At 69.0% G+C, this 26,243-nt stretch overlaps 2 protein-coding genes across 16 annotated transcripts in view; one reads left to right on the top strand and one right to left on the bottom strand.

Annotated features, from left to right (window-relative positions):
• The window catches only part of BAIAP2 (BAR/IMD domain containing adaptor protein 2), a 43,554-nt gene extending 39,810 nt beyond the window's left edge, over positions 1-3,744 (top strand). For all 5 annotated transcript variants that reach the window (XM_066979964.1, XM_066979961.1, XM_066979963.1 and 2 more), the window contains one exon: positions 1,716-3,744. In XM_066979964.1, the coding sequence (XP_066836065.1) occupies positions 1,716-1,785 (70 nt within the window). In that variant the 3' untranslated portion in view covers positions 1,786-3,744. The remainder of the gene's footprint in view (positions 1-1,715) is intronic.
• On the bottom strand, positions 3,545-26,066 carry AATK (apoptosis associated tyrosine kinase). 11 transcript variants are annotated; one of them, XR_010825818.1, is made up of 15 exons: positions 15,155-15,288; positions 14,093-14,234; positions 13,173-13,252; positions 12,778-12,896; positions 12,228-12,315; positions 11,897-12,030; positions 11,098-11,182; positions 10,307-10,446; positions 9,948-10,097; positions 6,627-9,771; positions 6,356-6,521; positions 6,026-6,253; positions 5,589-5,810; positions 4,782-4,869; positions 3,545-3,681 (listed from the first exon to the last, which is right to left on the bottom strand). XR_010825818.1 is itself a non-coding variant. In XM_066979957.1 (14 exons), the coding sequence occupies exons 1-14, from the start codon at positions 25,986-25,988 to the stop codon at positions 5,782-5,784; spliced, it is 4,719 nt and encodes a 1,572-aa protein (XP_066836058.1). In that variant the 5' UTR covers positions 25,989-26,066; the 3' UTR covers positions 3,932-5,781. The 11 variants fall into 11 exon arrangements, 8 of the variants coding, with proteins under 8 accessions (XP_066836058.1, XP_066836057.1, XP_066836054.1 ...); XR_010825816.1 differs by having other exon boundaries at positions 4,782-5,810; XR_010825817.1 differs by lacking the exon at positions 3,545-3,681 and having other exon boundaries at positions 3,932-4,869.
• Between the last annotated feature and the right edge of the window lie 177 nt (positions 26,067-26,243).

Below are 26,243 nucleotides of genomic sequence, written 5' to 3'. Positions count from 1 at the left end.
TGGACGCTGCTGCGCTGTCCCCGGGGCAGGGCAGGACCACACGTTGTCACTAATTTGAAGTTTTTTGAGCAGCTTCTTTTTGCTTGTAGATGCCGTTGCCATCCCCAGGCCGGCTCTGGGGACGCATCTCGGAGCCGCCTTGTTCCGACTCCCCCCCGGGGTCTGCTTGCGCAGTGCCTGGCCCCTGTGGAGCACAGGGGAGCCAGGCGGCAGCCCCTCGCTGCCCCCTGCGAGCCACGCGATGATTTCCCCGTGGTTCTGAGCCGTGGGCTCCTGGCCAAAGTGCTCTTCTCCGCCAGAACAAAACCAGTTAAATAATAACCCCTGGTGACTCATCAAAGCAACCTTTTCTATCCTTTCAGTCTCGAGAATCTATTTTGGCATCCTAGGGGGAAAAGTGATCTAAGAATCTGCATTAATTAGGTGGGGAAATTAATTACCCTATTTTTAAGCAAAAGCCATTTATCTTTTGAGGAAGGCAAAAGCACGCTTCAAAAGGTGAGGCATGGCGAGGGGTTTGGGGGCAGTGCTGGGGGAGCACCAGGCCCCTCCTGCTCCTTCTGCCGATGCCGGAGACGTCTCCCGAGCCACGGGCTCTGCTCCAGATGGGGGCAGCTGATAACCACGGCTGCTCCTAGCATCACCTTACCCCATGTTCATGCCTGTCCTGCTAACAGGGTGCCTGCGGCGCCAGCTCAGGCATGGAAGGGCTGGGGGAGCGGGTGTGCAGGGCCCCAGGCGGCTGACAGATCCCTGCTGCAGGCGTGTGCAGGTTTTGCTGTAGCTGATGCGGCTCCTGGAGAGGGGTGGGGGCAGAGGCTGGGGGCTGGCCAACAACCAGGGGCTGCTTGTGCTCAGGAGGGGATGCAGGGAGCCGTGCTGGGCGTGCAGGATGCGTGCTGGGGCCGTGCGCTGTTGCAGGTGCTGCGTGTGGCGATCTGCCTGCCAGAGACTGTGCCTCCATAGCCGGCGAGCGGGGGAGGCTGCGGGATGGCACTGGGACAGCCGGGGTGGAACCGGCTCAGGAGCCTCCCCTCTCTCTGCTCTCTGCCCCTTGGAGGTTTTGTTGCTTCTGAGGTTTCCCGGCCAGCTTGGCCCGGAGCTGCAAGCTCTGCTTTTGCCCGCGGGTCCCAGCACACCTTAGAGCAGACAGGGTGCAGTGAGCCCTACCCCGCGCATGTTGCAGCTGCCTCGGGGCTCCCCTGTACGGGAGGTGCCCGGGGGCTGGAGCAGCTTCTCCTGCTTCTGTGCACCCTGGGCTGAGCACCCCCAGCTCCCTGCACGCGTCCCTGGTTTTTCCCTTTGGAAGAGCCCGGCTTTGTTACTGCTGAAAAGCAAGGTAGGAGAAAATCACGCGTTGACCAACCTCGCCGGCTCGTCGCTTACGTCCGCCACATCTTTAACCGTAAGAGGCATGGAAGAGTGCGGGGACATCTCGGCGAGGGGCTGGGCAGGGCAGAGCAGTTCCAGCCTCACCGCTTCAGAAACGCTGCCCGAGGCCGGGCTGGTGGAGGGGAGCGGGGCTGCAGGTGCCCACGGCCGCAGGGGGTGCGCTGGGCTCCGGCCGCAGCCGTCGGAGCCCGCGGCAGCCTCGCCTCCTCAGCCAGAGCTTTTGGGGTGTCGCCAAGGTCATCGCTCGCTGCCCCATCCTCGCAGGCCCCGTTACGTGCACGGTGAGAGCCTCTGCTAAACTCTGCCCTCCTCTCTCCCTGCAGAAACCCCTTTGCCAACGTCCAGCTGAAGCCGACCGTGACGAACGACCGCTCGGCTCCGCTCATCAGCTGAGGCCGGGAGCGCTGCCGCCGTGCCGGGTGGCACACGCCGCCTCCTCATCGCCCGGTGCATGTCTGCCTCCCCAGAACTTCATTTTTAGGCAGAGTTTATTTAATCCTGCTGCTTCGAAAGCCAAAGGCTAAAGCTAGTGCCCTAATTCTCGCCCTTCTCTAGGTCCTTACTCCTCTCGGAGGCAGGGGGTTAAACCGCTGCCCCTGGCCTGACCCCTGCTTGTGCAGAAGGGAGCGCGGCGCTCTCGGCACCTCTCCTGTAGCCAGGTTTGCTTCTAGGATTAGCAGCAGATGGCAGGGCTGGGGAGAACGGCCTCAGCTGGCGGCTCCCCGAGGGCTCCCTGCTCTCCGGGGTGCAGCAGCAATGGCAGAGGGGAGATGGGGCCCCCCCCGGCTGGGCGGGAGCCCTCAGGCAGGCAGGAGAGCCCCGGTTCCCCACAAGCCAAGGGGGGGCCGAGCCCCACAGCCAGTGCCCGGCCTCCTGCGGGACCTCGGCCGCTGGTGCCAGCGCTGCAGCCTGGGGACGGGGCCGGCCTCTGCTCCCGGAGCTGCTGCAGCGCCACGGCGGGTGTGCACAGCGGGATGTCACGGTACTGCTGTAAGATATAAGCTAGGGAAATACTTGAGGAGGGGCGGGCTCCGTGGATGCGTGCCGTGGGGTGCAGGCGGTGCCCAGGCCACGGGGCACCCGGTGTTTGAAGGAGCGCTCCCCTACAGGCTTGCCCCTTGAGCCCTCTTGCTTCGCTGGTTTCCCTTCCTCTATTCCAAGGTTGCATGAGACCGATATATACACACGTATACTCGCTGAGCTTACTGCTAGGGTGCGCGCCCACGAGCGAGCGCGCTGCACGGCGTTGGCTGCGCAGAGCTGCTGGCAGGAGGGGGCATGCCGCCCCGAGCCCCCTGCCCGGCCCCCACCCTCCTCACAGGAGGAGCAGGAGCCGCTGTGGGACCGGGGTGTGCTGCCCAAATGGGAATGGGTTTTCCGAGCAGGATCTGCATCTTCGCTGCGCCAGCAGCCGGGTGCCTGCGGCTGGCACCAGCGGGGCACACAGGGCGGTGCCCTGCGGTCCTGCCTCCCGCTCCATTTGCCTTTTTGCACTTTTTAATTGCTAGATCTCAGAGGACCCCCCCTCGGTGGTTGCTTTGACGGTAGGTTTAGCCCAGGTAGCAAAGAGACCCGAATGCCTCGGCCGCTGCCTGTGGGGTTCCACATTAGGGCTGCTTCCCAGTTAGGCTCGATGGCTGATTGCTGCTGTGCCCCTCCCGTGGTTTGCGGGAGTGCCCTGGTGGGGAGCATCTTCTCCTGGGACCAGCAGGCCTCCGTCTGCTCCCAAGGGCACGGTTCTCTCCTGGCCGTGGCACGGTGTCCCCAGCACCCCGCTCACCAGAGCTCACCTCCTGCTTCCTCTGCTGCGCATCCCTGGGGCGGTCACCTCCAGCTCCACGGCTGCCGCATCGTGCATGGGAAGCTGCCACCGCCTTGGCCCGAAGCGTGTCCAAACCAGTGACACCCCGAAATGCAGTGCCGGGGCTGCGCAGTGCCTGCTGTCCGTGCCCATGCCGCAGGCGGGGGGAGATCAGCCGGGGGCTGGGGGCAGCCGTGCGGTGCCAGCCATCGCCGTGCCTTCTTGGGGGGGGGGGGGGGGGGTCCCACCAGGAGCTAGGGGGGCACCAGCCAGTGTGAGGGCCACAGGCAGGCGGGGGCAAGGGGAAGGGGCTCCGCTGGGGCACGGGGCCACAGGATAGGGCTGGGGGCTTGTGGCCAGGCAGGGGTCAGGCCCGGGGTCCACCTCGCCGCCGGCCCCGCGTCGTCCTCTTCCAGCCCCACACCAGGGGCTGCCGCCCCCGGGGCTTCACTGCACCTCCTGGCTTGGTGGCACCTGCAAGATGTAACCTGAAAGAATTTTTTTATGGAAAAAGTAATTTATGAGCAATAAAATTTACCCCCACACACACACCACCAGGTACCCCGTGTTTTCCTTAGCCGGGGAGGGGGGGGGCCATCTGTGGTGATGGAGCCCTCCAGTGCCGCGGCTCGGAGCTCTCCCACGCCTCATCGTCCAAATTCAGAGCAGCCCCCGGCCCCACTGCCACCAGCGTGGCCCCGTCCTGCTTGCCGGGGAATGATGCGGGCAGGAAACGGCTTACGATATTTTTAAAAACTTTATTATTGGCCCGATGATGTTTGACACACATGCTGGGAGCTGTATGGAAATCAGCACTGATAAAAAATACAGCAGTTATGACCCGTATTGGTAAAATATACAATGTAATAATAGCCTTTCTATTAAAAAAAATATCCCGCACACAGCTCTGTTCTCATGCTGCCCTCCAGAGGCAGCTGCCTTGCACGCCATAGACCAAACCCTGGGCTGGGGGGGACATGGGAGGGCTGGGGTGGGGGGGGGGACAGGGGCCCGAGCACCCCCAGCCGCAAAGCAGAGAGCCCAGCGGAGCCACACTGGGGCATGACCGGGGGCAGGGGGCTAGGGCCGGGTTAGAGCTTAAATAAAGCACTTAAATAAAGCACTAATTGAGCTCAGTAAATTAGGAAGGCTGCGGGAGGTGCAGCAGGGAGGGCACGGGGCAGGCGCAGCCTCCCCGGCCTTCGGGGCTGGGGCTGGGGACCCCGCTCGTCCCTTGGGGGACAAAGACGTGGCACCGGCAGCAGGCACGAGATCAGGGTGGGCTGGCGAAGGTGCGAGGGTGGGCAGGGACGTGGTGCCCGGCGAGGCTGCGCCTCACCCCGTGGCGTTTGCCCCCGCGCCGTGCTGGGGAGTGGGCTCGTGCTGCAGCACCGAGCCACCCCCCCCCCACGCCAAAAGCAGCCCCAGCCCCATCCCATCCCATGGCACGCAGCCACACGTGTCTGTGCGTGCACACGCGTGTGTCCGTGCACGAGTGCACTCACCCCACGCACCCACGGGAGCCAGCCCGGGCTGCAGGACACTGGGGGGGGGACGGGGGGGGGCTGGGGGGGGGGTTATTTCTCACCTCAGGGTTTGGTCTATTGGCCCCAAAGGAAACAGCCCTGATTTCAAGGTTTCGCTCAGCTCCGCTTAGTCCCATTTCCTTCTGGAAGCTGGAATTGCACAATTATCCTAAGCCTTAAATGAATTTAAAAAACAAAACAAAACAAAAAAACCCTGAACAAACAAACCACAAGACCCCACCCCCCCCACCCCCCCATCCCCCAATGCCTCCACGAACTCTTTACATCTCTTTGGCAACAATAACTTAAAACCGCGTCAATGTGAGTTCTGTCAACAGCAAGTTTTGTTGGTTTTTTTTTTTTTTTTTTTTTAGTATTTTTTTTTCCTTTTCTTTAAATACAAAAATAGTCGGGTTGGCGCTCCCCCTCCCCAGCTTCTCAGCCCCCCTGGGGGGGTCCCTCACTGGGCCGGGGGCTGCTCCCCAGAAGGGCCAGGCAAAACGCGAGGGCTGGGAGCTCCCCGGCCCCCTCGAGCCGTGCTGCAGGCCCTGTAACCCCCCCCGCCCAGCCCCCCCCCCAGCCACCAAGAGCCAGCGCCAGCCCGGGCAGGGAGGGACACGGGGGGGCATCGAGGTGCACGGCACAGGGGGACGTGGGGACAAACACCGCCTCGGGAGCACATGTGGGCAAGAAGCCAAGGTGGGGGGGGGGTTCTTCACTGGGGTGGGGGGGACTCGGCAAATGTTAGCAAGGTCAGGGCACTACCCCTTAAATGCTATAATTTATATATATATATATGTCTATATATATATATATATCTATGTATACACGCGCAGCCATCCGCTCGCGCACACACGGCCGGCACCCACCGCCTCGCCCCGGGCCGTGCCCGGCTCTGACCAGCAGCAGCACCCAAACTCCTTCCGACCAAATCCCCCTAAAAAAAAACGGAGCTCGGTGCCGGGAGCCCGGGCCAGGCCCCACTCCGGCCGCCCCTTGTCCTCCGTGGCCGCCGGCCGGTGCCGGTGCCAAGGGCGCTAGCAGGTGAGCACCCAGGCTGGCTCACTCCCGGTCACCGTCTTCGCTGCTGCCTGGAAAGGAGCGGAGAGGCGGCGTGAGCAGGGCACCGGGCACGGTGCGCGTAGGGACGAGGTGACCCGGGGGTGACTGGTCCCCGAGGGGACACAGGTCACCGAGTGTCCGGGCTGCAGGGGGTGGCACTGTGGAGAGGCGCCCTGCGGGGCAGCAGGGCGTCCCGGATGCTTGGGGAACCCCCCCCAAGGGTGGGCACGCGGCGGGGACTCACCTCCTATGGAGTCCATGTCCGAGTCGGAGACGTGGGTGATGGAGAACCGGGACACCGGGGCAGGCGAGACCGTGAAACGGGAGAATTGGATGGGCAGCACCTGCTTGGGCGCTGGCAGCAGCGCGGGGACGGACGGGTCAGGCTCCGCCGGCGTCCCCGACAGCGAGGACATCAGCGACGGCTTCGCCGGCATGAGCGGAAAGTCGTCGTCCCACTCGAAGCCACCGCCTGTGACGCAGAGCGAGGGGGCTGGGGCTGAGCCCACCATGGGGGGGGGGGGTCACCCGCCCGGCCCCAAGACCACCCCGCTGCCCCCACCGGCCCCCTTACTCTCTTCTGAGGCGTTGCCGTCCGAGGAGTCGTCGGAGGCGCTCAGCCTGTCCGTGGGGCTGGCGGGGCTCGTGGGGCTCGTGGGGCTGCCGCTGGCCGGGGGCTGCCCTGAAGGCTCGGGGGCATCCGGGAAGCTCTGCTCGCCCAGCTCCCGCGTGGGACTTTCCTGCGAAGGAGGAGATGCTGGTGGCTTGCTGGTGGCAAGCCTGGAGCTCAAAATGCCCCCACGCCGTGCCCACCACCGTGCGCCCTCCCCGGGCCCTGCCCTCACCTGGTCGAAGAGGTAGATGGTGACATCGTCGTAGAAGGACACGGCCTTCTTCTTGCGCTCCAGGTCCTCGCAGAAGGCCTCGGAGAGCAGGCTGGGCATCTTGAGGAGGCTGCGCAGGTTCCTGCTGCTGTGGCTCTCGGCCACCACGATGGGCACGGCCGCCGGCTCCTCCTCACTCTCCTCGCTCTGCTCCTGGATGTTGTAGCAACGCAGCTCCTCGTCCGACTCGTCGCTGTCCTCCGTGTCCTCCTCCTCCTCCTCAGGCTCCTCTCGCCGCTCCGAGGTGGCCGGCCGTGGCTCCCGGGCGGACGGGAGCAGGGAGAGCCCCGGGGGGGAGCGCACTGGTGACTCAGCCCCCGATAGCAGCGTGCTGGGACCTCCTGGCGCGTCCCCTCCGGGGGCGATGCCCACCCCGGTGCCCTCTGGGGACAGCCCCGCTTCCCCCAGCCCTGGCGTGGGGGACACAGTCTGTTTGCCCCCCGCTGCATCCCCCCCCAGTCCGGGGATGCCCTCAGCCACGGGGGTCCCTCTGCCCGACACTGGCTCCTCGGGGCTCGCTGGCACTGGGGACAAGAAGAAAGTCTTGGGCGGCACAGAGCCTGGAGGGACGCCGCAGACCCCTGGTGTGTCTCCATCGGTGCCCGGCCCCGTGCCAGTGACTCGCGGGTCGGTGCCAGCCTCTTGTGCCGTGGGGCCAGCCGGGGCATCCCCAGCCTCTGCCCCCCTCCAGTCCCCTGCAGAGACCCCCATGTCCGGCGCTTCAGATGCCTCTGCTGTGCTGGGTGCTGCCGGGGGGCTCCCGGGGGCTCCTGGGGGGTGCAGCGGGTCCTCGCCCAGCCCGGGGGCTTGTCCCAGGTCCTGTGCGTGGGGCTGGGACCCCTCCTTCTCTGCCTCCGGGGTCTCAGACCCATCACTGTCCTCGTCGTCCTTGGGGCCACGCTCGGCCTCGGTGTCGTAGTCGGAGAAGTAGGCAGAGTCACGGTACGGGTTCTTCTCGGAGAGGCCGTGCAGCTCGGCGCTGAAGGATGCCGAGAGCCGCGTCTCGGGGGCCGGGCCGTCACCCTCGCCCCCCGGCAGCCCTGGGGGCGGCTTCCCCAGCTGGCCAAAGGCCTCTGGCTCTCGGGGCTCGTGGGGCTCCTTGAGGACAAACTCGGGGGACTCGTTGTTCTCGGTGTCGTAGCCGCTGTCGAGCGCCTTGGGCTGCCCAGCGGGGGCGAAGGCGGTGGGGCTGAAGACCTCGCAGGAGCTGGCTGTGGAGGGGATGTCCAGGGACTCCAGGGAATCCGGTGTCCCCACCTGCTTTTGCAGGGACTTGAACGCCGGGGCCATGTCCACCCTCTCCATGTAGTCCCCGGAGAAGTCAGTGAAGACGCCGGAGGTCAGCTCTGCCGTGTCCTCGTCGCTCCCGTCGTCCCCACCGGGGAAGCTGGCGCTGGAGAACGTCTTGTCCGGGGTCCTGTCCGTGTCGCTGGCAGGACACGTGCCGCTGTCAGCAGCGGCCTCCCCGGGCACCGGTGCCTCAACAGCCTCCGGCACAGGCTGGGCACCATCTACACCGGGCTCCGTAGGGGGCCCGGGGTTTGGGGCAGAGGTGCCAGCCATGGGGGCAGCCTCCCCCAGCCCCAGCACAGGGCTGCGGGCAGGGCTGCTCCCCTCCATGCCCTCGGCCGGGCGGGCATCCTGCGGGCACGGCTGGGCCCCGGCTACGGCTGCCGGGGCTGCGCCGGGGCCCCGTGGCGTGCCGGGGCCACCAGCCAGCGCCGCCGCCTGCGAGCGGCCGGAGGCTGATGAGTCACGGCTCTGCCAGGCCTGGCTCCGCGGGGAGGGCGAGCGGCACGGGGAGGAGCCGCCGGCCGTGCTGAGGGCCTGATCCTGCCGCGGGCGGCGGAAATCGAGGCCCGGCGGGGACCCCCCGAGCTGGGGCTGGCCGCGCGGCACGGTGCCCAGCGGCTTGGCCATCAGCCCGCGGAAGGTGATCATGCGGCGGTAGCACCAGCTGTCACCGGGCTCGCGGGCGGCCGGGCTGCTGCTGCCACCGATGTTGTTGTTGGAGGAGCTGTTGGAGGCCCAGGGCTGCTGCGGGGCCGGGGGGCTGCCACCCTCCGGGAGGGGGGCGCCCGGGGGGCTGTCGTCGCCCAGCTCCAGCGCCACGCAGTCCGGCCGGGTCGCGCTCTGCCCCGGGGGCTGCCCGTAGCCCCGGGGGCTGTAGGCGCAGTTCACCGAGGGGGAGACGCCCAGAGGGTCGCCGAAGATGCTGTGCTGGAAGCCAGGGACGGGCCAGTCCTTGCCGCCTGGCTCGGTGTGCTCGTCCTCCAGCAGGTACCGCTCGGCACCGTGGCCGGGGGACGGCTCGTAGCCGCGCTGCTCCTGCCCCGGGCAGGCGTAGGGGTAGTACTCAGCGCACTCCCACGAGCCTTCGCCCGCCGGCGCGTGGCCCAGCAGCGGCTCCATGCTGAGGGAGACGGTGGGGCTGCTGTCGGAGTCGTAGGTGCTGCCGCCCCGCGTGCCCTGGGGTCTCCAGCAGGACGGGGGCCGCGGGGAGCCCCGCTCGCCCTCGGGGCTGTAGGAGCACATGGCGTAGTCCAGCTCGGCGCCGCCCTCGGCCGGCCCCTCGATGCGGATGTAATACTCGCTGCCGAGCGAGGGGCTGTGGGCGCCCAGGATGGGCACCACGCCGGGCGCCGGCAGGCCGGGGCAGCCGGGCTGCTTGCACTCGTAGCAGGAGGGCGAGACCCCCAGGCTCAGGCGCCCCGCGGACGCGGCCGGGTAGTAGAGGTCGTGGTAGCGGGCGGCGCTGCTGGGGCTCAGGGACCCCAGGGGGGCCTGGAAGTGCTCGGTCTTGGTGTGCTCCCACTTGTACTCGAAGTTGAGGCCGTGGCTGGTCTCCATGACGGTGAGGATGTCGTCCCCGTCCGAGGGGAAGCCGTCGGCCGAGAACTGCTCCAGCAGCGGGAAGGAGGAGAGCTCGGCGCCGTGGTGGCTGCCGCTGGCGCTGCTGTTGGGCTTCATGGAGTTCCAGCGCTTCTCGAACTCCTCCTCGGCCTCCGTCGCGCCTTTGGCGCAGAGGTAGGAGAGCAGCAGGTGCACCTCCTCGGCCGTCGGGCGCTGCTCGGGCTGCAGCCAGCAGAACTGCATCACTTCATACCTGCCGCGGCGAAGAGCGGGGCTCAGCACAGCCGCTCTGCTCCGGCTCCAGCAGCTGCTCGCCGTGCCGGAGCCGTGGCACGGGGTGGACCCCGCCGCAGCCCCCACCCCCCACCCCTGGGAAATAGGGAGAGGAAGGGGGCAGGATGCGGCCGCAGCCCGGCCCGGGCTCCTCACCAGCGCTCCGACAGCGACAGCTTCAGCTGGGGCTTGGGCAGCTTCAGCTGCTGCTCCTTGATGGCGTAGGCGAGCACTTGCCGGTCGGAGTAGTGGTCGTAGGGCTGGCTGCCCAGCTCAAACAGCTCCCAGATGGTGACGCCCAACGACCTGCGGGCACGGCGGCATGCTGGGCGCACGGGGACCCCCCCCTCCGCCCCCCAAATCCCACCACCATCCAGCAGCCCCACAAACGATGCACCCCGACGTGTCCTGCTTATGCCAGCAGGTGCCGGCTGCCTCCCTCCGCACCTTTAGACCGAGCCACGCCGGCAGCAGCCCCCCCCCCCCCCCGGCCCCGTGCCCCCCGCCCTGCTCACCAGACGTTGCTGGCCTTGGTCTGGTCCACGATGAGCAGGTTGCCGTGCACTTCGTCGATGAGCTCGGGGGCGATCCAGCGCAGCGGCACCCACAGCTGGTCGGCCGTCACGAAGTAGTCGTCCTGCCAAGTATGCAGGGTCAGTACGAGAAGAGAACGTCAAACCTACGCGTAAGGGACCGGCCACACCGCCGCGCCAACTGCCCCGGCACCCCCACCCCCCCCCCCCAGCCCCGCTGTGCCACCCCATAACCTCACCCCGAGCCCCTCGGCACCCGCTCTGCTCCCTCGCCAGCCCCCAGCCCCACCGTGCCATTCCTCCAGGCTGGCCACCCCCTGCTTTCTGCCTCCTCCCTGTCCTCCTGCTCCCGCCGTCTCCCCGTCCTGAGCCCCCGGCAGACCCCCAGCCTCCCCCCACCGCTCGCCTTCTGCCTCCCAGCCCCAGCCCTTGCAGCTGCCAAGGGGCACATCCAGCCCCGGCAGGGGCACAGGGCACTTGGTGGGAGCAAAGCCCTGTTCGTGCCACGGAGCCTGGGCTGCCTGGGGACGAGCCAACACGGACAGCTCGGTCCTGGGGCGCTGAGCACCGCTCACAGGCTCTGGGGTGGTGGTCTCTGGGGAAGCACCCACCCGCTGCCCCAGCAAAGGGCATGGGCAAGGGGCTGCCCTGGCATGGCAGGGAAGGGTTGGAGCGGTGTGTGTGTGTGTGCAGAGCTGTGTGTGCACACAGCAGGTCCCTGAGCCTCCCCCCCCAGCCGAGCGCTGCCCCCTGCTCACCCAAACCAGCCTTACTTTGTACTTGCAGTGCGAGAGCCCGTAGTCCCCGATCTTGACGGTCAGGTCGGCGGTGAGCAGGCAGTTCCGCAGGGCCAGGTCGCTGCCAAGCAAACCTCGGCGCTGTCACCACCCCCCTGGGGGGGCACAGGGCACCCACCGCCCAGGGGCTGCGGGGCCACCACCCGCGGGCACCCCGGGCAGCACCGCGGCTGGTGGCGGGAGTGGGACCAGGAGCGGGAGCGGGGTGGCTGCGCGGCGGCCAAACGCCGGGCGTGCCGATACCCAAGCCACCAAATGCACAGCAGGAATTCCTGCGCAGCGCTCCAGCTGCGCCTCTGTCCATCCGTCCGTCCGTCACGCGCTGAGCCAAGCAGAAAGCAGGTTCCCCGAGCAATGCACGCCCGGGCACTGCCTACCCGTGCTGGCACCAGCCCTGGAGGGGGTGCGTGCAGCTGGGGCGCACAGCAGGACAGTGCGGGTGCGTGGTGGGGAGACCCTGAGTGTAGCAGGACCCACCGAGACCGGGATGCCCGCAGGAACCCCCCCTCCAGCACAGCCATGCTTCCCTGCACGACCCCCCCCCAGCCACAGCATCGCTCGCAGGGATGCACCCGAGCAGCCCGGCTCAGGTGGGGTGGCCCCGACGGCAGCGCTCCCCTTCCTCAACAAAATCACTGATGCTGGAGTCTCCGTGTGCAACTCACTCAGCACCAGGATATTGTTGGGCAGGAGGAGCAGAGGTCTGGGGGGGACGCTGGTGTCCGGTGGGGGGGCTGCCCAACCCGCACCCCCCCCCCCACCCCAGGCGGCCTACCTGTGGATGTAGTTGTTCCTGTGCAGGTGCAGGATGCCGCAGGCCACCTCGCACGCCATCCTCTGCAGGGTCAGCGGGTCCGGGGCCATGGTGTCGGCCCCCCGGCAGCTCCGCAGGTATCCCTTCAGGTCACCCTGCGGGGCGGTGCCACCATCACCCCGGTCCCCTCCTGCCCCAAGGTGCTGGCTCTGCTCTCGGCTGAGCCGTGCCAAGCCCGGCAGAGCCGTGCCTCGTGCCTCCCCACCACGATGGCACGCCGTTCGGCAGCTCGAGTGGCCACAGGGGCTAGCCATGGCCCCACGGCGGCTCCCTGGGGACACGGGGGACTCACCAGCGGGCAGAACTCCATCACCAGCAGGTACGGGGTGACCTCGGCGCACTGGGCCAGGCACTGCAGCAGGTTGGTGTGCTGGAGGGCCCTGCGAGGGGCAGAGCGAGGGGCACGTCAGCACCGCGGGGCCTGCCGCCGAGCCAGCCGGAGCTGGGGGTGGCAGCACCGGCGGGGGGGGGCCCCCCTGGGGCGCGCGGGCTGACGGGAAGGGCCGGGAGCGGGTACCACTGTGTCCCAGCACCCCGGGACACGCCACAAAGGGGCATTTGTTCAGCTCTCACAGGGCACAGGCCAGCTCTGCGCCCCCCCCTCCCTCCGTGCCCATGACCTCAGCGCAGCCGGGGCTGGACAGCAGCAGCTCCCCGCACCCCGCAGCCAGCGAGCCCCAGGACGGAGCCGTGCGGCACGGAGAGCTCGGCGAGGCACCCAGCGTCTTCCGTGCGACAGCTCTGCTCAGCCAGATGTGACATGGGGGGGACAGCCCGCAGCCTGGGGGCTCCCCCCCTGCCCCCAGCAGCCCGGTGCCACCACGGAGCGACCCCGCACCTACCTGTAGGGCTGCGCTTCCTCCAGGAACTGCATCTGGTCCTGCACGCTGGCGCTGGCCTTCAGCTCCTTCACCACCACCTGGGTGCTGCTGATGCCCGAGTTCACCTCCCCCAGGAACACCTCGGGGCAAGGGGGCAGACGTGTCCCGCTCCATCCTCACCAGTAATGCCCAGCCCTGACCCCCACATTTGGCGTCCCGACGGGCAAACGCAGCCCCCTGCAGCCCCCGTCTCGGCGTGGCACGAGAGCTGGAGCAGCCCTGCAGGGACTGGATCCTGCACGCGCCCTGCCCCAGTGCCCCGGTGTCCCGACATCCCACTGCCCCGGTGTCCCACTGCCCCGACGTCCCCGTGCCCCCACGGCCCCGGCTCTGCACCCCCCCCCGGCAGCGCTCACCTTTCCAAACCAGCCATGCCCGATCTCCTTCAGGTACAGCAGGCTCTGCCGCCCCAGGTCCGCGGACTTGAGGAGCTGCACTGTAAAGGCGCACATCCAGCTGCCCCTGTGCCTGCGCGCCCGTGCGCCCGTGCGCTCAGCCCACCCCCGTTTACCCGCCGGTGCTGGCCGAGTCCCGGTGCCCCCGCTGTGCCGCCCCACGCTGTCCCCGGCTGCTGTCCCCTCAGCACCGGGGGGGGCAGCCCCAGGCACCCCGCAGCCAGGGCGCTATCCCTGCCGGGCATCCTCTTGGGGCTGTGCTGGCTGGGGGACGTGGGGCACCGGTGTGCCCGGGCACCGTCCCCCACCCCTTCTCCTCCCCAGGGATGGGGAGAGCGGAGCGCAGCCGAGCTGCAGCGCTGGCATTTAGCCCCCCCCTCCCGGCCCCCTCCCGGGGCAGGTCCTGCCCCCCAGGCACCCATGCCAAGGGGTGCAGCAATGGGGCCATTGTTGGGCCGCGCTGCGCCGCCCAGCACCGCGCCGGCCCCATCACACTGCTGCCATTCTCCGAGCCGGGGAGCGCCACAATGGGAGCGAGGGGGCTGTGGCACAGCGGCCCCCCCCCCCCCTCCCCCCGGATTCCTCTCCCACTCGCTGCCTTGTTTACGCAGGGCTGGGGCTGGCGGATGGCATGGGACGGGGCACTCCGTGTCCCACTGCACCCCGGTGGGGACGCACGCCGCTCCCCTTGGTGCCAGGCGAGGGTTCAGGGTGCTGGCCAGCAGGGACCCTTGTGCGGAGGGACCACAGCATCCTGCCCCTGCCCGGGAGCTGCTCTGGCTAAACCCTTAGGCTGGGGTCATCCCTCCTGGACCCTCCCCACAGGACTGTGGTGCAGGGTCAGGTTGCACGGGGGTCCCGGTGCCCACCCCTCGGCTTACCTGAGCGCCCTGGCTGCTTGGCCATGGGCAGCGAGACCTCGGTGAGGGGCAGGATGTAGACCTCGGGGCCATGCTGCGGGGCGGGCGAGCCCTGGGCCGAGAACTCCGTCACGTAGTCGTCCCCCTCGGCGTTCTCAAACTCCTGGGCCGGGGCGGAGGGGGGCGCGCGGGGCGGGGGGGACACACACCGAGCAGAGACAACTGACCCCACGGACTCCCCACAGCCCGTCCCACATCCCCCGCACCCCCTGCACATCACACACCCCCGTGCACGGAGACCCCAGGAAGGTTCCCCCAGCGGCAGGCGCTGCCCCAGCCCCTAACCCCAATACCTGGTGGCGGCACCCATACAGCGCCCGGCTCCCGAAAGCCGCCTTGGCGAGCAGGTAGGCGAGGGTGAGCATCGCCCTGCCCCAGCCCAGCCGCCTCTCATGGTGCTGCCAACGCCGCCGGCAGCGCTGCCCCCCGGGGTGCTGCGCGCCGCAACCCACCGGGCACGGGCAGTGCCCGGCCGCGGCTCGGCGCCCCTATATAGCCGGCACGGGGGCACGAGGGGGCTCATTGTTCCCCTGCGGCACGGAGAGGTGCTCCGGACGGTGTGGGATGGTTACACAACAGCCCGGCGTGTCCCCCCCCCCTTGCCTGACCCCCCTCCTGCCGCGGGCGCCACAAGCCTCCACAAAAATCCCAGCAATTAGGGAAAACTGTTTCTCGGCACATTCTGTGCCTGTGAGGTCAGGGTGCCTCCCACCCCGGGGGCGTGCGGGTGGGACTGCGGCGGCCCTTAACCGTGCCATGGCCTGGCCCCGCGGAGCGGGGAGCCTGGCAGGGTCAGGATACGGCCCGCAGTGACGCTGAGCCCTGCGGCATCCCGGCACTGTGCGGCGCAGGGTCAGGATACGGCCTGCCGTGATGCTGAGCCCATGGCGATGCACGGGGGCTGAGCTCCCCGGAGCGACACCGTCCCGAGCTGGGGCACATCCTGCACTGGTGCACAGCAGCCTGGCCCCGCACTGGGGGGCTGCACCCCCCCTGCCCACCCCGGCCCCCCCCCGCGCTCACCTTGAAGCCGATGTCTCCCTTCTTGCAGCACAGGCAGGCCAACATGAGGAAGATGAAGGTGAAGAGCCCAGAGAAGGAAACGGCCACGACGGCCAGCGAGGAGGACCAGGAGAGCTCGCTAAGGGGGGTGCCGTCTGCGGGGACATGGGGGGGGCACGGGGTGAGGGGAGGGGTCAGGAGATGGACCAGGGGGCCCTGCCCGGCGTGGGGGCTGTGGATGCACCCTGGGGCTGGGGCAGGCAGGGGCACTGCTCACAGGCTCCCAGCACCGCTGTGCCCCCAGCTCGGGACCAGGACAGGGAGGGGAGCACGGGGGGGGCCCAGGGCCGAGGCAGGACCCCGCAGGCAGCCTGCACGGAGCAGAATCTCCGTGCGTGGTACCTGCACGGTGGCAATGACACCCCATGCACCGGCTCGGGGGTCCCAGGTCCCCCCCCGCCTTCCCAAACCCCTGCTCCCGCTGACACCGGCGGCTCCCCGCACCCTGCCCAGCTCCGTCAGGGGTGAACACCACTGGGCAAGCCACAGCCCCGGCTCCCCAAGCCCCTCACCAGCCCCACACCACATCCCACTGGACACAGGGCTGCTCCTGGCCGGATCCCCCCACACCTCCCGGCACAGAAACCCCAAATCCTGGCGCCCACCCCGCGGGGCCAGCCCGCACCACGTCCCCTCAGCCGCCAGCCCCCCGTGCCCCCCGCGGGCAGGCAGCTGCCACATTACCATTCCGCCCAGAGCCTCCCGAACAACCGGCGGATTGTGGCAGGAGGAAGCGAAAGGCCTCCAGCAGGGAGCCGCAGCGGCACCGAGCGCCGGCACCGAGCGCGTCCCCGCGCGCCCGCCTGCACCAGGGAGCTGCACCCGGAGCCGCGGGCAGCAGCGCGGTGCCGTCCCCGCGGCACCGAGGGCAGGGAGGGCAGGGATGCGAGGCCATCCAGCCACGCGCTGGACCCCCTCCCAGCCCCCCAGTCCAGCACCACAGCCACGCTCCAGGCCACCAAGCGCGGCGCTGAGCCGCTCGGAGCTGCTCCCACGCACGCGCCTCGGGGCATCGCCAGCGCCGGGGCTGCGCCATCACCGACCCCAACCCTCCCGCCTGCAGCGGCTCAGCACCACGCTGGGCAGGGAGCAGGGCCGGCACTGCCAGCGCAGCTCTGCCCCCGCACCGCGTGCCCTTGGGAAGCACCTGAAGGGCAGGAGGGCTGGGGATGGCCCCGCTCGCCCCGCACAGCCACCCCGGGGCTGCCCCGTGCCCTCGGAGCGCGGCCGGCCCGGAGCTCGCCCAAGTGTCGGTGCTCGCCGAGGAGCCCCAGAGCCATCTTCTGAGGCTCAGCGATGCACAGCCGAAACCTGGGAGGAGCCGGGGGTGGCATTCTCTCTGCTTTCAGCTCGTTTCCATGGTGAACACACTTTGTACAGCGAATGTCACCATTTTCCTTGGATAGTGGGACAGCAAGAGAGAAAATGACTCACCGAGCAGAGCCTTTTGAACGCCGACAGGGGAGCAGAGCGCGGCGACAGAAGCCCTTCCAGCAGGGACCGTCAGCTGAGCCGCCCCAAGGCCGCGGCTCAGGAAATGGAGCTTTTCCGATGAACCAGTTCCCAAAACAAGGCGCAGCGGGGGCTGCCTGGGCCTGCCTCAGTTTCCCCACCTGCACAACTGGCGGCGTGGGAGCCGTGACCGGCCCCGTTCCCCCCCCGGCCTTGGCACCGCGCAGCCCCTGCACCAAGGCTGGGCACCAGCAGCCTGGGGGGGCAGAGCTGGGGCTGGGGGGGCAGCACCCCAGGGCCGAACCCCAGCACAGCCCCAGACTGGGGCAGGAGGGGGGTCACCAGCACCCCAGGAGGGCGGGGAGCCCTGCACAGCTCTCTCTGACACCTCCATGAGCCCCCCTCCCCGCTCCAGGCCACGGGGGTCCCGCGGGACCCTCCCAGCCGCAGCTCCCCCCCCCAACAGCCCAGCCTCGCCGCGGGGTCATGCCGAGAGCGGCCAGCTCGGTGCATCCCCAGCCTGGCCGGGCAAGGCAGCGGGAACTGCTGCATCACCGGGGGCCAGCCCCCGAGCGGGGATGCTCCAGCGCTGCCCGCAAGGCAGGCAACGCAGAGCCCCGGCCCCAGGCTTGGGGGACAGCAGGGGACAGGGGGGTGGCATTCGGCAGAGACCCCAGGGTGCCACCTGCCCCGGCCCCCGTCCAGCTCCGGCAAACGAGGGCAGAACGGCAAGGCACAGACACCGGCGATGCTGAGCGCAGCGGGGCGCAGCTCTGCCCGCACTGCCGCCCCCCTGCATCCTGTTGCGTCGCCCACCAGCTCAGGACAACCCTCCCGCCACCCCCAAAAAAATAAATAAATCCCTTTCTTAAAAAAGCACCGGGAAAGGCTGCAGCCCACCCCCCCCCCCCCCCCGAGCCCCGCAGCGAAGGGCTCAGCCCTTCCCGGCTCCTTTGCTGACTCACGTTCGCCGAGCGCCTGCGGCCGCTCCGCCAGCCATCGCGCGCCGCCGGGATGCTGCCGCCGCCGCCGCTCGCCTCTGCCCGGCGGGAGCGGGCGAGGAGCGAGCGGGGCTGACGTGTGCGGAAGGGGAGAGCCCGGGGCTCCCCGCAGGGCTCCGCACCGACAGCCGGGTGGGCAGCAGCGGGGTCCTGCCCTGCGGGGTCCTGCCCAAGCGGCCGCCCGCCCTTGGCCCCCCTGCTCCTTCCCTTCCCGCTGGGGCAAACACCCGAGACCCCCCCCCAGCTCCGTCCCCCAGCCCCTTGCTGGAGGTGCCGTTCGAGCCACTTTACCGTGCCTCAGTTTCCCCACCCGGCACCTGCAGCACGGAACAAGGACCCGCTGCCCGCAGGATGGGGATGCTCGGGGAGAACAACGGGGACACCCATTGCCCCACGGCACTCGGACCCCTTTTGTCACCCCACCATTGCCCCAGGGACCCTCTCCAGCACTGGTGGCAGCTAGGCGTAAGGGAGTGGGACAAGGAGGGAGCACCCCGGGGGGGTTCCTGCCCTCTGGCATTGCCCCGTCTGTCCCAACGGGGAGCAGGAGCCCATATGGGAGCGGGCAGGGTGCAGGGCTGGGGCTGGGCAGGGTGCAGGGTGCAGGGCTGGGTGTGGGCTCCAGCAGGGTGCGGGTGCCGGGGCTGGATTTGGGCAGGGTGCTGGGCTGGGTGCGGGTTTGGGCAGGGTGCAAGGTACAGGGCTGGGCGTGGGTTTGAGTAGGGTGTGGGATGCGGGGTGCAGGTGCTGGGGCTGAATTCGGGCAGGGTGCAGGGTGCAGGTGCTGGGGCCGGATTCAGGCAGGGTGCTGGGCTGGGATCAAACTCGCAGGACCCATCGCCACGTCCAGCTGCTCCCAGCAGCTCTCCCGGCGCAAGCACAACCCTGGTAACATTTTAATCCCCGGCCAGACGAAGGGCCCGGATCTGCGGGCAGCTTCCAGGAAAGCAATTTTACACCTCAAAGGATGAGCGCTCTGCTCACCCGGCTGCATCCAGGCAGCAAGAAGCCGCCCGCTGCCATTTAGCATGCCGACACGAGGCTGCTCCTCACAGCCCCGGGGGAAACTGAGGCACCCGGGCGCACGGTCGGACAGGGTCACCCATGGGGAGCCGGGTCCAGCAGCAGCCACGCAGGAGCCCGCGGGCAGGGCTGTGCTCCCCTGGCACCCAAACCCGGGGTGCGAGGGGGCAGCACCCAGCACTCACAGCCCCGGAGACCTCCTCCCATCAGTGCCACCCCTGCAGCCTCTCCGGGGTTTACAAGATTTTAATTTTAAATGCGAGGCGCGCCTCGATGATCTGCTCTCCGTATGTGTCTTTTAATGCGGGCTGAGTTAACCAGTGCAGAAGGATTTTAAAAGGATTGATTCTTGCCTCTTCGTTCTGGTTTTATCATCTTGGGACGAATTAGCAGTAAAAAATAATTAGATGGAAAATAAATAAAAAAAAAGATCATCCGTCATTTTCTAACGTGATGAAATAAAAATTAGGGCTGCGATAAGTGCAGGCCAAGCTGCATCATTGTTGTGCACACACCGAGCGCGTCAGCTTGATTAGAAACGAAAAAATCAAGTTCCTCCATCAAAGCCTCTCCCGCTGCAGCCCCGCATTTCAAGTGGGTACATGCCAGCCACGGAAAACTCTCACCTTCTTCTAAGAAAACAATAATTAAAAAAAAAACCACGCGAAGCAAGATTAATTGATTATTTAAATCACATTCTCTTGCTTTAAATCAGGCCTGAAGGCAATCACTGTAACGCCTCCCACGCCGCCAGGGACGCTCCGGCTCCGGCTCCATCACAGCAAACCCGCGGCCGTGGCTGAGGCGAAATCCCAGGGGACGGCGCGCGACGAGGGCTCCTCGCGCCCGCACCATGGGCAGCAAGAGAGAGCTCAGCACCCGCAGTGCCCCGAGGGAGGAGAGCGCGGGGGGGTGCCCGCTGCCGCCATGCCCTGTGCCCGGAGGGTGCTGCGCTGTGCCACGAGGGCAGCTGTGCTGGTGGCAGGGGCACCGTGGGCACAGCACCGTGGGCATGGCACAACGAGCAGGGCACCGTGGGCACGGCACCACGGGCACAGCACCGTGGGCACGGCACCGTGGGCACGGCACCACGGGCACAGCACCACGGGCACAGCACCACGGGCACAGCACCGTGGGCACGGCACCACGGGCACAGCACCGTGGGCACACCGTGAGCACGCACCACGGGCACAGCGCCGTGAGCACGGCACCACGTGGGCACGGCACCACGGGCACAGCACCACAGGCACAGCACCGTGGGCACGGCACAATGAGCATGGCACCACGGGCACGGCACCACGGGCACGGCACCACGAGCAAGGCCAGGACCAGACTCCCAGCAGCCGGCGAAGCAGCCTTTACGTAACGGCGGGAGCGAAGCCGCGTGGAGCGGGGCAGCCTATTTTTATCAGAAATGCTCAGCGACGTTATGAAACAAGAAGCTTCAGCTCCAAAAACGGGCGACAGAGGCAAGCAGGGCTCCTGCAAGAGGTTGAAGCCGAGCGCATCCCCACGTGCCTCCGACCTCTGGCTGGGAGCTGGCACCGGGTGGCCCCGATGGCTCGGGATGCCCGGGGATGCCCCGGGGGCAGGCAGAAAGGCAGCGGCTGGGGGCTGGGGCACACACAGTGGGTCCCTGCCCACCCCCAGCTGCAGGGAAGGGTCCCACTGATTTTCAGGGCCAATGCCGTGCGCTGTGCCCGGCCCTGGGGAGCTCCCCTTTGCCTGCCCCAGTTTCAGAGCGCTCGGCTGCGCGACGCCTTCCCCAGCTCCCCCAGCCCCTTTCCACAGGTCTCCAAACAGCTCCGGCTGCAGCGGGCAGGGGGAAGAGACCCCGAGAATTAACGGGATGGGATTTTAGCAAGCCTTCTTGGCGTGACGGAGCCCCAGGTGCTGGGGCTCTACGTCCATCCACCCGCGGGGTGTCGGGGATGCTGCGAGCAGGAGCAGGACGGCCGCTCGGTGCCAACTGGGGGTGCGCAGCCCCCCGCAGCCCTGGCCGCCCCCGGGGTCCCCCTCTCCCCGCACACACCGAGAGCCCGGTCCTGCTGCACCCCACACTCACTGCCTGCCTCTACACCGGAGCTTTCCTTCGCTCCAGTGTTGAAACAAACGCGGCAGCAGGCGGTGAGGGAGGGCACCGGCCACGGCTGGGAGAGGCGAGGGGACGGAAACGGGGCCTCTGGCCCCCGGCGCTCGCTCCCCTCGTCCCTGCCGCAGGCACAGCCACTTGCAGGAAATCCTGAACCTGCTCCTGCTTCCTCCGGCGGCCAACCCCTCGCAGCGCTGCCCAACACAGCCCTGTCTCCTCGACCAGCCCCAGCACCCCCCGAGCCCCCAGCCCCCCTCTGAGCAGCAGCTCCACCAGCCCCCAGCACCCCGTGCCATCCGTGCGGCCGCCCTTTGGGATGGAGACCCCCCCCCCCTCCAGGCCGCCCCAAGGAGCCCAACACGCTCAGGCTGGTCCCAGGACCCCCACCTGGCTCCCCGTGGGATTTCTCACCCCGTGGGTGCCGGAGCACTGCGTGGGACCCCAGCCCGACCCAGCGAGCCGGGGGCCAGGCTTGCTGCGCCCCCCGGGCGTTTAACCCCCGCGCTGCTCAGAGACCCGGCTTTGTTCAGAGCTCCGGCGATGGCAAACGCCGTTGGAGCAGTAATTGCCCTACGACAGCCGAGCAGCACGCTCAGCCAACGCTTCCTCAGGGCCTGCGGGGAGATTAATGCCCAGAGGAGATTTGTTCTGCTGTCCCCAGGCACGCTGTGTCAGCGCGGCTTCCCTCCCCTCCGCGTGAGCCCCGGCGCCCTCCGGCCTCCCCGGGGCTGCCCCGTCCAGGAGCTGCTCTAGGCTGCGTCCCGCAGGGTCCCCACGGCTCAGCCTGGCCCCGAAGGGACGGGGCCTTTGTGGGGAAGGGGCAGCCGGAGAGGAGCAGAGACTGCGAGCAGATGAAGGGCACAGCCGGGACCCCCACCCCACTGCTCCCAGCGCCTTCACAAGCTCGGGCTGGGCTTCCAGAGCCACACGGGGTAAGGGCAGGCTCAGCTGTGGGATGAGCACCACAGCCGGGACCTGGGTGCAAGAGGAGCCCGACCTGGCGGGGATTTTCCAGCCCCGGGAATCAGCGAGGGCTCGGAAGGAGCACGGGAAACAAACGAGGCAAAGGCTTGGAAGTGCACGACACCACTCTGACAGCCCGGCCGCGGGGCAGGACAGGGCACAGCACCAGGCAGGCCCCAGCCAAACGCAGCCCCCCAGCAGGATGCGCCCCCCCCCCAGCTGGAGGCAGCCCCCTTGTACCACTGGGGCCGTGCATGCAGGTGCACGGCTCAGCCCCCCGCACCCCTGCAGCACGGTGCCGGTGCCGGCTCTGCCCCACGTCCCCGGTGCCACCGGGCAGGGCGGGAGCTGCGCTGGCACCTCGCGTCCCCCGGACGGGGAGAGCCGGGCAGGGAGCCCGTGAGTCACCGCCGCGATCGGAGCCCTTTCAACCTCAGCGTATTAATTTCTCCTAATTGGCTTTGACAGGGATCCGTATCGCCATCCAGAACGGAATCACCCGTGCGCGCGGGGCGGGGGAGCAGGGAGGGAGCAGCAAGCCGAGAGAGGGAAGGAGGGGAAAAAAAGGGGGGGGGGGGAGAGCAAATGGGCACCCCCGGGGGAGCGGCGCTGCCGGCTGGATCCGTCCTCCCGCAGCGCGGGGCCCAGCTGCCCTGCTGCACTGCGGTGCTGCGCGAACGCCATTTCCAGCGACAGCCCAGCTGCGAGGCTCAGGGAGGGGGGCACGGGGCTCGCTGCCAGCCCCCCCCCCCCCCCCCCCCAGCCCCTCACCCTGGCCCTGTGGGACCCCCCCTGCCTCCACAGACGGACGGACAGACGGCCCCGTGCCGCTGACACCTTCCACGCACCGGCTCCTGGAGGAGACGTGCAGCCAGGCGGGCGCGCAGCTCCCCACGCTCTGCCGGGCGTTACGCCGCCCCCACAGCAGCCGCCTTCGCCCCACGGCCCAGCTCCCTGCCCCACATCCCCCCGTCGTCCCCAGAGGCACCCACCCTCCCGCCCTCACCCCCCTGCATCGGGCACGGCCAGGGGGGTTTGGGGCTCCTGGTGCCCCTGGGGGCTCGGCCCCTCTGCCGCTGCGCTCCCCCCAGCCCCCTGCCACGCAGGGCCCTTGTGACAACTGGGGCAGGGGGCAGCAGCACGTGCCCATGTTTTGGGGGCTGTGGAGAGCCCCCCTCGCTGCCCTGAGCCCTCGCTGCCCTGACATGTGTGGGGTCCAGGAGCGGGACCCCAACCCTGCTCCCCCCAGGCTGCACGGCCACGCTTGAAGCACCTGCTGAATCCGGCCACTGAACCCCCACCAGGACCAGCCACGCAGGTGGCGTGCGGCTCCCAGCGGGGTGGGGGGCAGACGGAGCCGTCCCAGGGCTCACAAAGTGCCGGGGCACGGCCGTGGGGCACCGATGGTGCCCGCAGCCCCAGGGGCACGGAGCAGCCTGAGCACAGTCCCCGTGCTGCCCGCAGCGCCCCGCTGCCTCCCAGCACACCAGCCGGGGTCTCCCACCCGCACCCAGCAGTTCCGCTTGCTCTTCCGTTATTAAAAAGTCGTCACTGCATTGCTCGGAAAGAAAAGGGGAAGAAGAAATATGGGCAGGGGAGGAGAGGATGTTTCTCACGATTTCAAAATGTGCTCCTCGGTCTGAGACGGGGAAGTCCAGGCTGGGAGCCAGGGCACCGGCAGAGCCGGGGGCAGGCGGGGAGCAGGGGGGACATCCTCACATCACCGCCAGAGCTGCCACAGACTTCACAGCGCGAGGATGGGAGCTTCTTTGGCCTCAGAGCAAACGGGCACGTGGTGGGACATGGCCCGTGAGGACAGGCAGGGGTGCGGCGATGCTCCCGGCCGCGGTGTGGTCACCCTGGTGGGAGCACCAGCCCTGAGCCAGCTCCCTGCTCACCAGGCGAGGGCATCCCCAGGTCTGGCCTGCGGATGGGTGAAGAGAGACGGGAAACCAGCAGGAGGGGGAACCGGGACCCCTCCCTGAGCCCCCAGCGCTGGGACAAGACGGGGAGCATCCGTCCCCCAGAGCAGCACCGGGCACCCGGCACAGCCTGGCAGGGGCGCAGCCAAGCAGCCTCACCGATGGCACAAGCTGAGGACGGAGCAGGGGCTTCAGCAGCACCTCCACCCCCAGGTGACACCACTGTCCCCGCACTGTCCCCGCACTGTCCCTGCTGGTGGCTCGGCCCTCGGGGCCCTGGCCCCTGGCCGCCGTGCCAGGCTCTGCCCCCCAGGCGCTTCCCCCCGCTCCGTGCAGGCACCAGCAAACACCAGGGAAATCAGGGCCGCCGCGCAGACAGGAGGTGCTGCCAAACATCCAAGACCGACAAGCCCGTGAAGCAGAGCATACATTTTCCCCCCTTTAATTTCTTTCCCTGACGGTAATCGTGGGTGTCAGTTGTAGCAGCAGCAGAGTCCCGGATTCGGGAGCGCGCTCCGCAGCATGGCGATAGGCAGCGATAGAAAACCTTCTTGCAGGAGGATTTTTAAATCAAACGTGCCCTGCAAATCCCCAGGTTGACAGGATTAGCATGGCAAATTGGGCGCTTTGAGAAAACCCGGAGAAAAATTATACTGAAGGACGAGGACGGTAAATACATCTTCATTCCCAGCGCTGCCACATTTTAGATGCAAATAAAGAGGTTTCCTCCCTAACACAAATCAATACCGAGCAGGCTGCGAACCAAGTCTCCACCAGCAGAGACCCGGCTGGGTAAATCCCGGGCTGCTGCACGTTGAAATCCCCCCACAGCCCCAGCCCCTGGCGGCCACCAGACCCCGCTCCCGGCGAGCAGCAGCGGCGCAGCGCAAAGGCGAGGAGGGGACGAGGGACCCGGTGCGGCCGGGTTCTGCAGCCCGGCGCTGGCGTCCAGAGCTGAGCTGCGTCCAGCGAGGGGAGCGCTCGGTCTCCGTTGCACGAGGACCTTGCTGGAGGCACGAGGGCACGGGTCGCTCCGCCGGCAGGTGCTCGGTGCCGAGCCCTGGCGCCGCTTCCCCAGCTCCGGCAAACAAAGGGACGGTGCCAAGGCGCTGGCACCCCGCAGAGATGCTCCCCTGCGGGTTCACCGCGCATTTCGGGCGCCGCCACCCCGCCGCCTGCTCCCGGGGGGTCGGATCCCGCGCGCGCGAGGGTGTCCCCGTGCCCCTCGCACGTGCCAGCCGCACCGGGAGGGCCGCGAGGCCAGGGCCGGCTGCCCGCGCGTCCCAGCTACCGGGGCACGGCGCCGCGGCGGCCCCGGGCGCACACAAAAGCCGCAGCCCCGCTCCGCGCCGGGCGGCAGCCTCCCTGCGGAGGCAGCGCGAGCGAGGCCTTACATAACGGCCCCGCACACCCCCCGCACACCCCCCGCACCTCACCGGCCTCCGCCGCCCTCCTAGCGCCAGCGGGGGCTCCTCCCGGTGCCCGCCGCGCACCGATCCGCCACGGCGGCGGCTGCGGGCTGAGCCCCGGGCGCCGTCCTCCTCCCTGCGGCGGGCCCCGCCGCGGCCGTGCGGGCGGGAAGGAGCGAGCCCGGTGCCCCCGGAGGAGGCGCGGCCCCGGGGGGGGGGATCCCTGGGTTCGCCCCGGCCCCGGACCGCAACGGCGCCCGGCCGCAGCAGCGGTCGGGGAGCGGCGCCGAGCTGCGCCCCCGCGGAGCGCAGCCCCCGCGGCTCGTTCCCATCCGGCACAGCCCGGGGGGGGCGGGGGGGGGGCACCGGAGCGACATTCGGCGGCGCGGGAGGCGAGGGCGCGCTTCATTCATCGCCGCCCAGCGGGGCCCCGAGCGGCACCCACCGGGCGGCGGGGACGGGAGGGGGCCGGGGGGGTGCTGGGTGCGGGGTGCGGGGCGCGGGGTGCGGGGCGCCGGCAAACCGAGCCCGGGGGCTGCGGCGGTGCCCGGGGGGGGGGGTCGGACCCACGGTGGGAACGGGGGCTGCGGGCAGGGCAGGGGAGCGGGGGGACCCCTGCGAGGATGCGGGGGGGGGGGGGGCGGCGTGAAGGGAGCCCGGGGGAGCCGGGGTTGCTCTGGGGGGGGGGATGCGGAGGGGCTGCAGCGGTGCGGGGCGATGCGGGGCGATGCGGGGAGATGCGGGGCGGTGCGGAGCGGTGCGGAGCGGTGCGGAGCGGAGCGCGGCTCCCGGTGCCCCGCGAAGGGCGGGCGGCACCGGGGGGGGAGTGGGGGGGGGGGTGCTGCGGCACTCACCGGGATCGAAGTGGGAGCTGAAGGCCAGGCTGGGGCTGAGGAAGGCGGCCGACATGGCAGCGGCGGCGAGGCGGCCCATGGCGCGGCGGCGGCGGCGGGAGCCTCCCGGCCGCCGGCTGCCGCTGGCCCCGCGCTGGGCACGGCGGCGGCTCCTCCTCCATGGCGGCCGCGGCCCCGCGCCCCCTGCCCCGGGGAGGGGCCGCGCCGCCGCCGCCCCCGAGCGGGATTTGGGAGGGATGGGGGGGGGGGGGGGACGGACACCGTGGCGGGGGGGGGGGAGGACCGGGGGTGGCGGGGGGGGGGGGGCGGCAGGTGGCGGCTTCCCGCAGCCCCC

The sequence above is a fragment of the Anser cygnoides genome, chromosome 19 (genome assembly GCF_040182565.1).
Source record: "Anser cygnoides isolate HZ-2024a breed goose chromosome 19, Taihu_goose_T2T_genome, whole genome shotgun sequence".
Taxonomy (NCBI): domain Eukaryota; kingdom Metazoa; phylum Chordata; class Aves; order Anseriformes; family Anatidae; genus Anser; species Anser cygnoides.
This window is presented reverse-complemented; position numbering and strand designations above follow the sequence as displayed.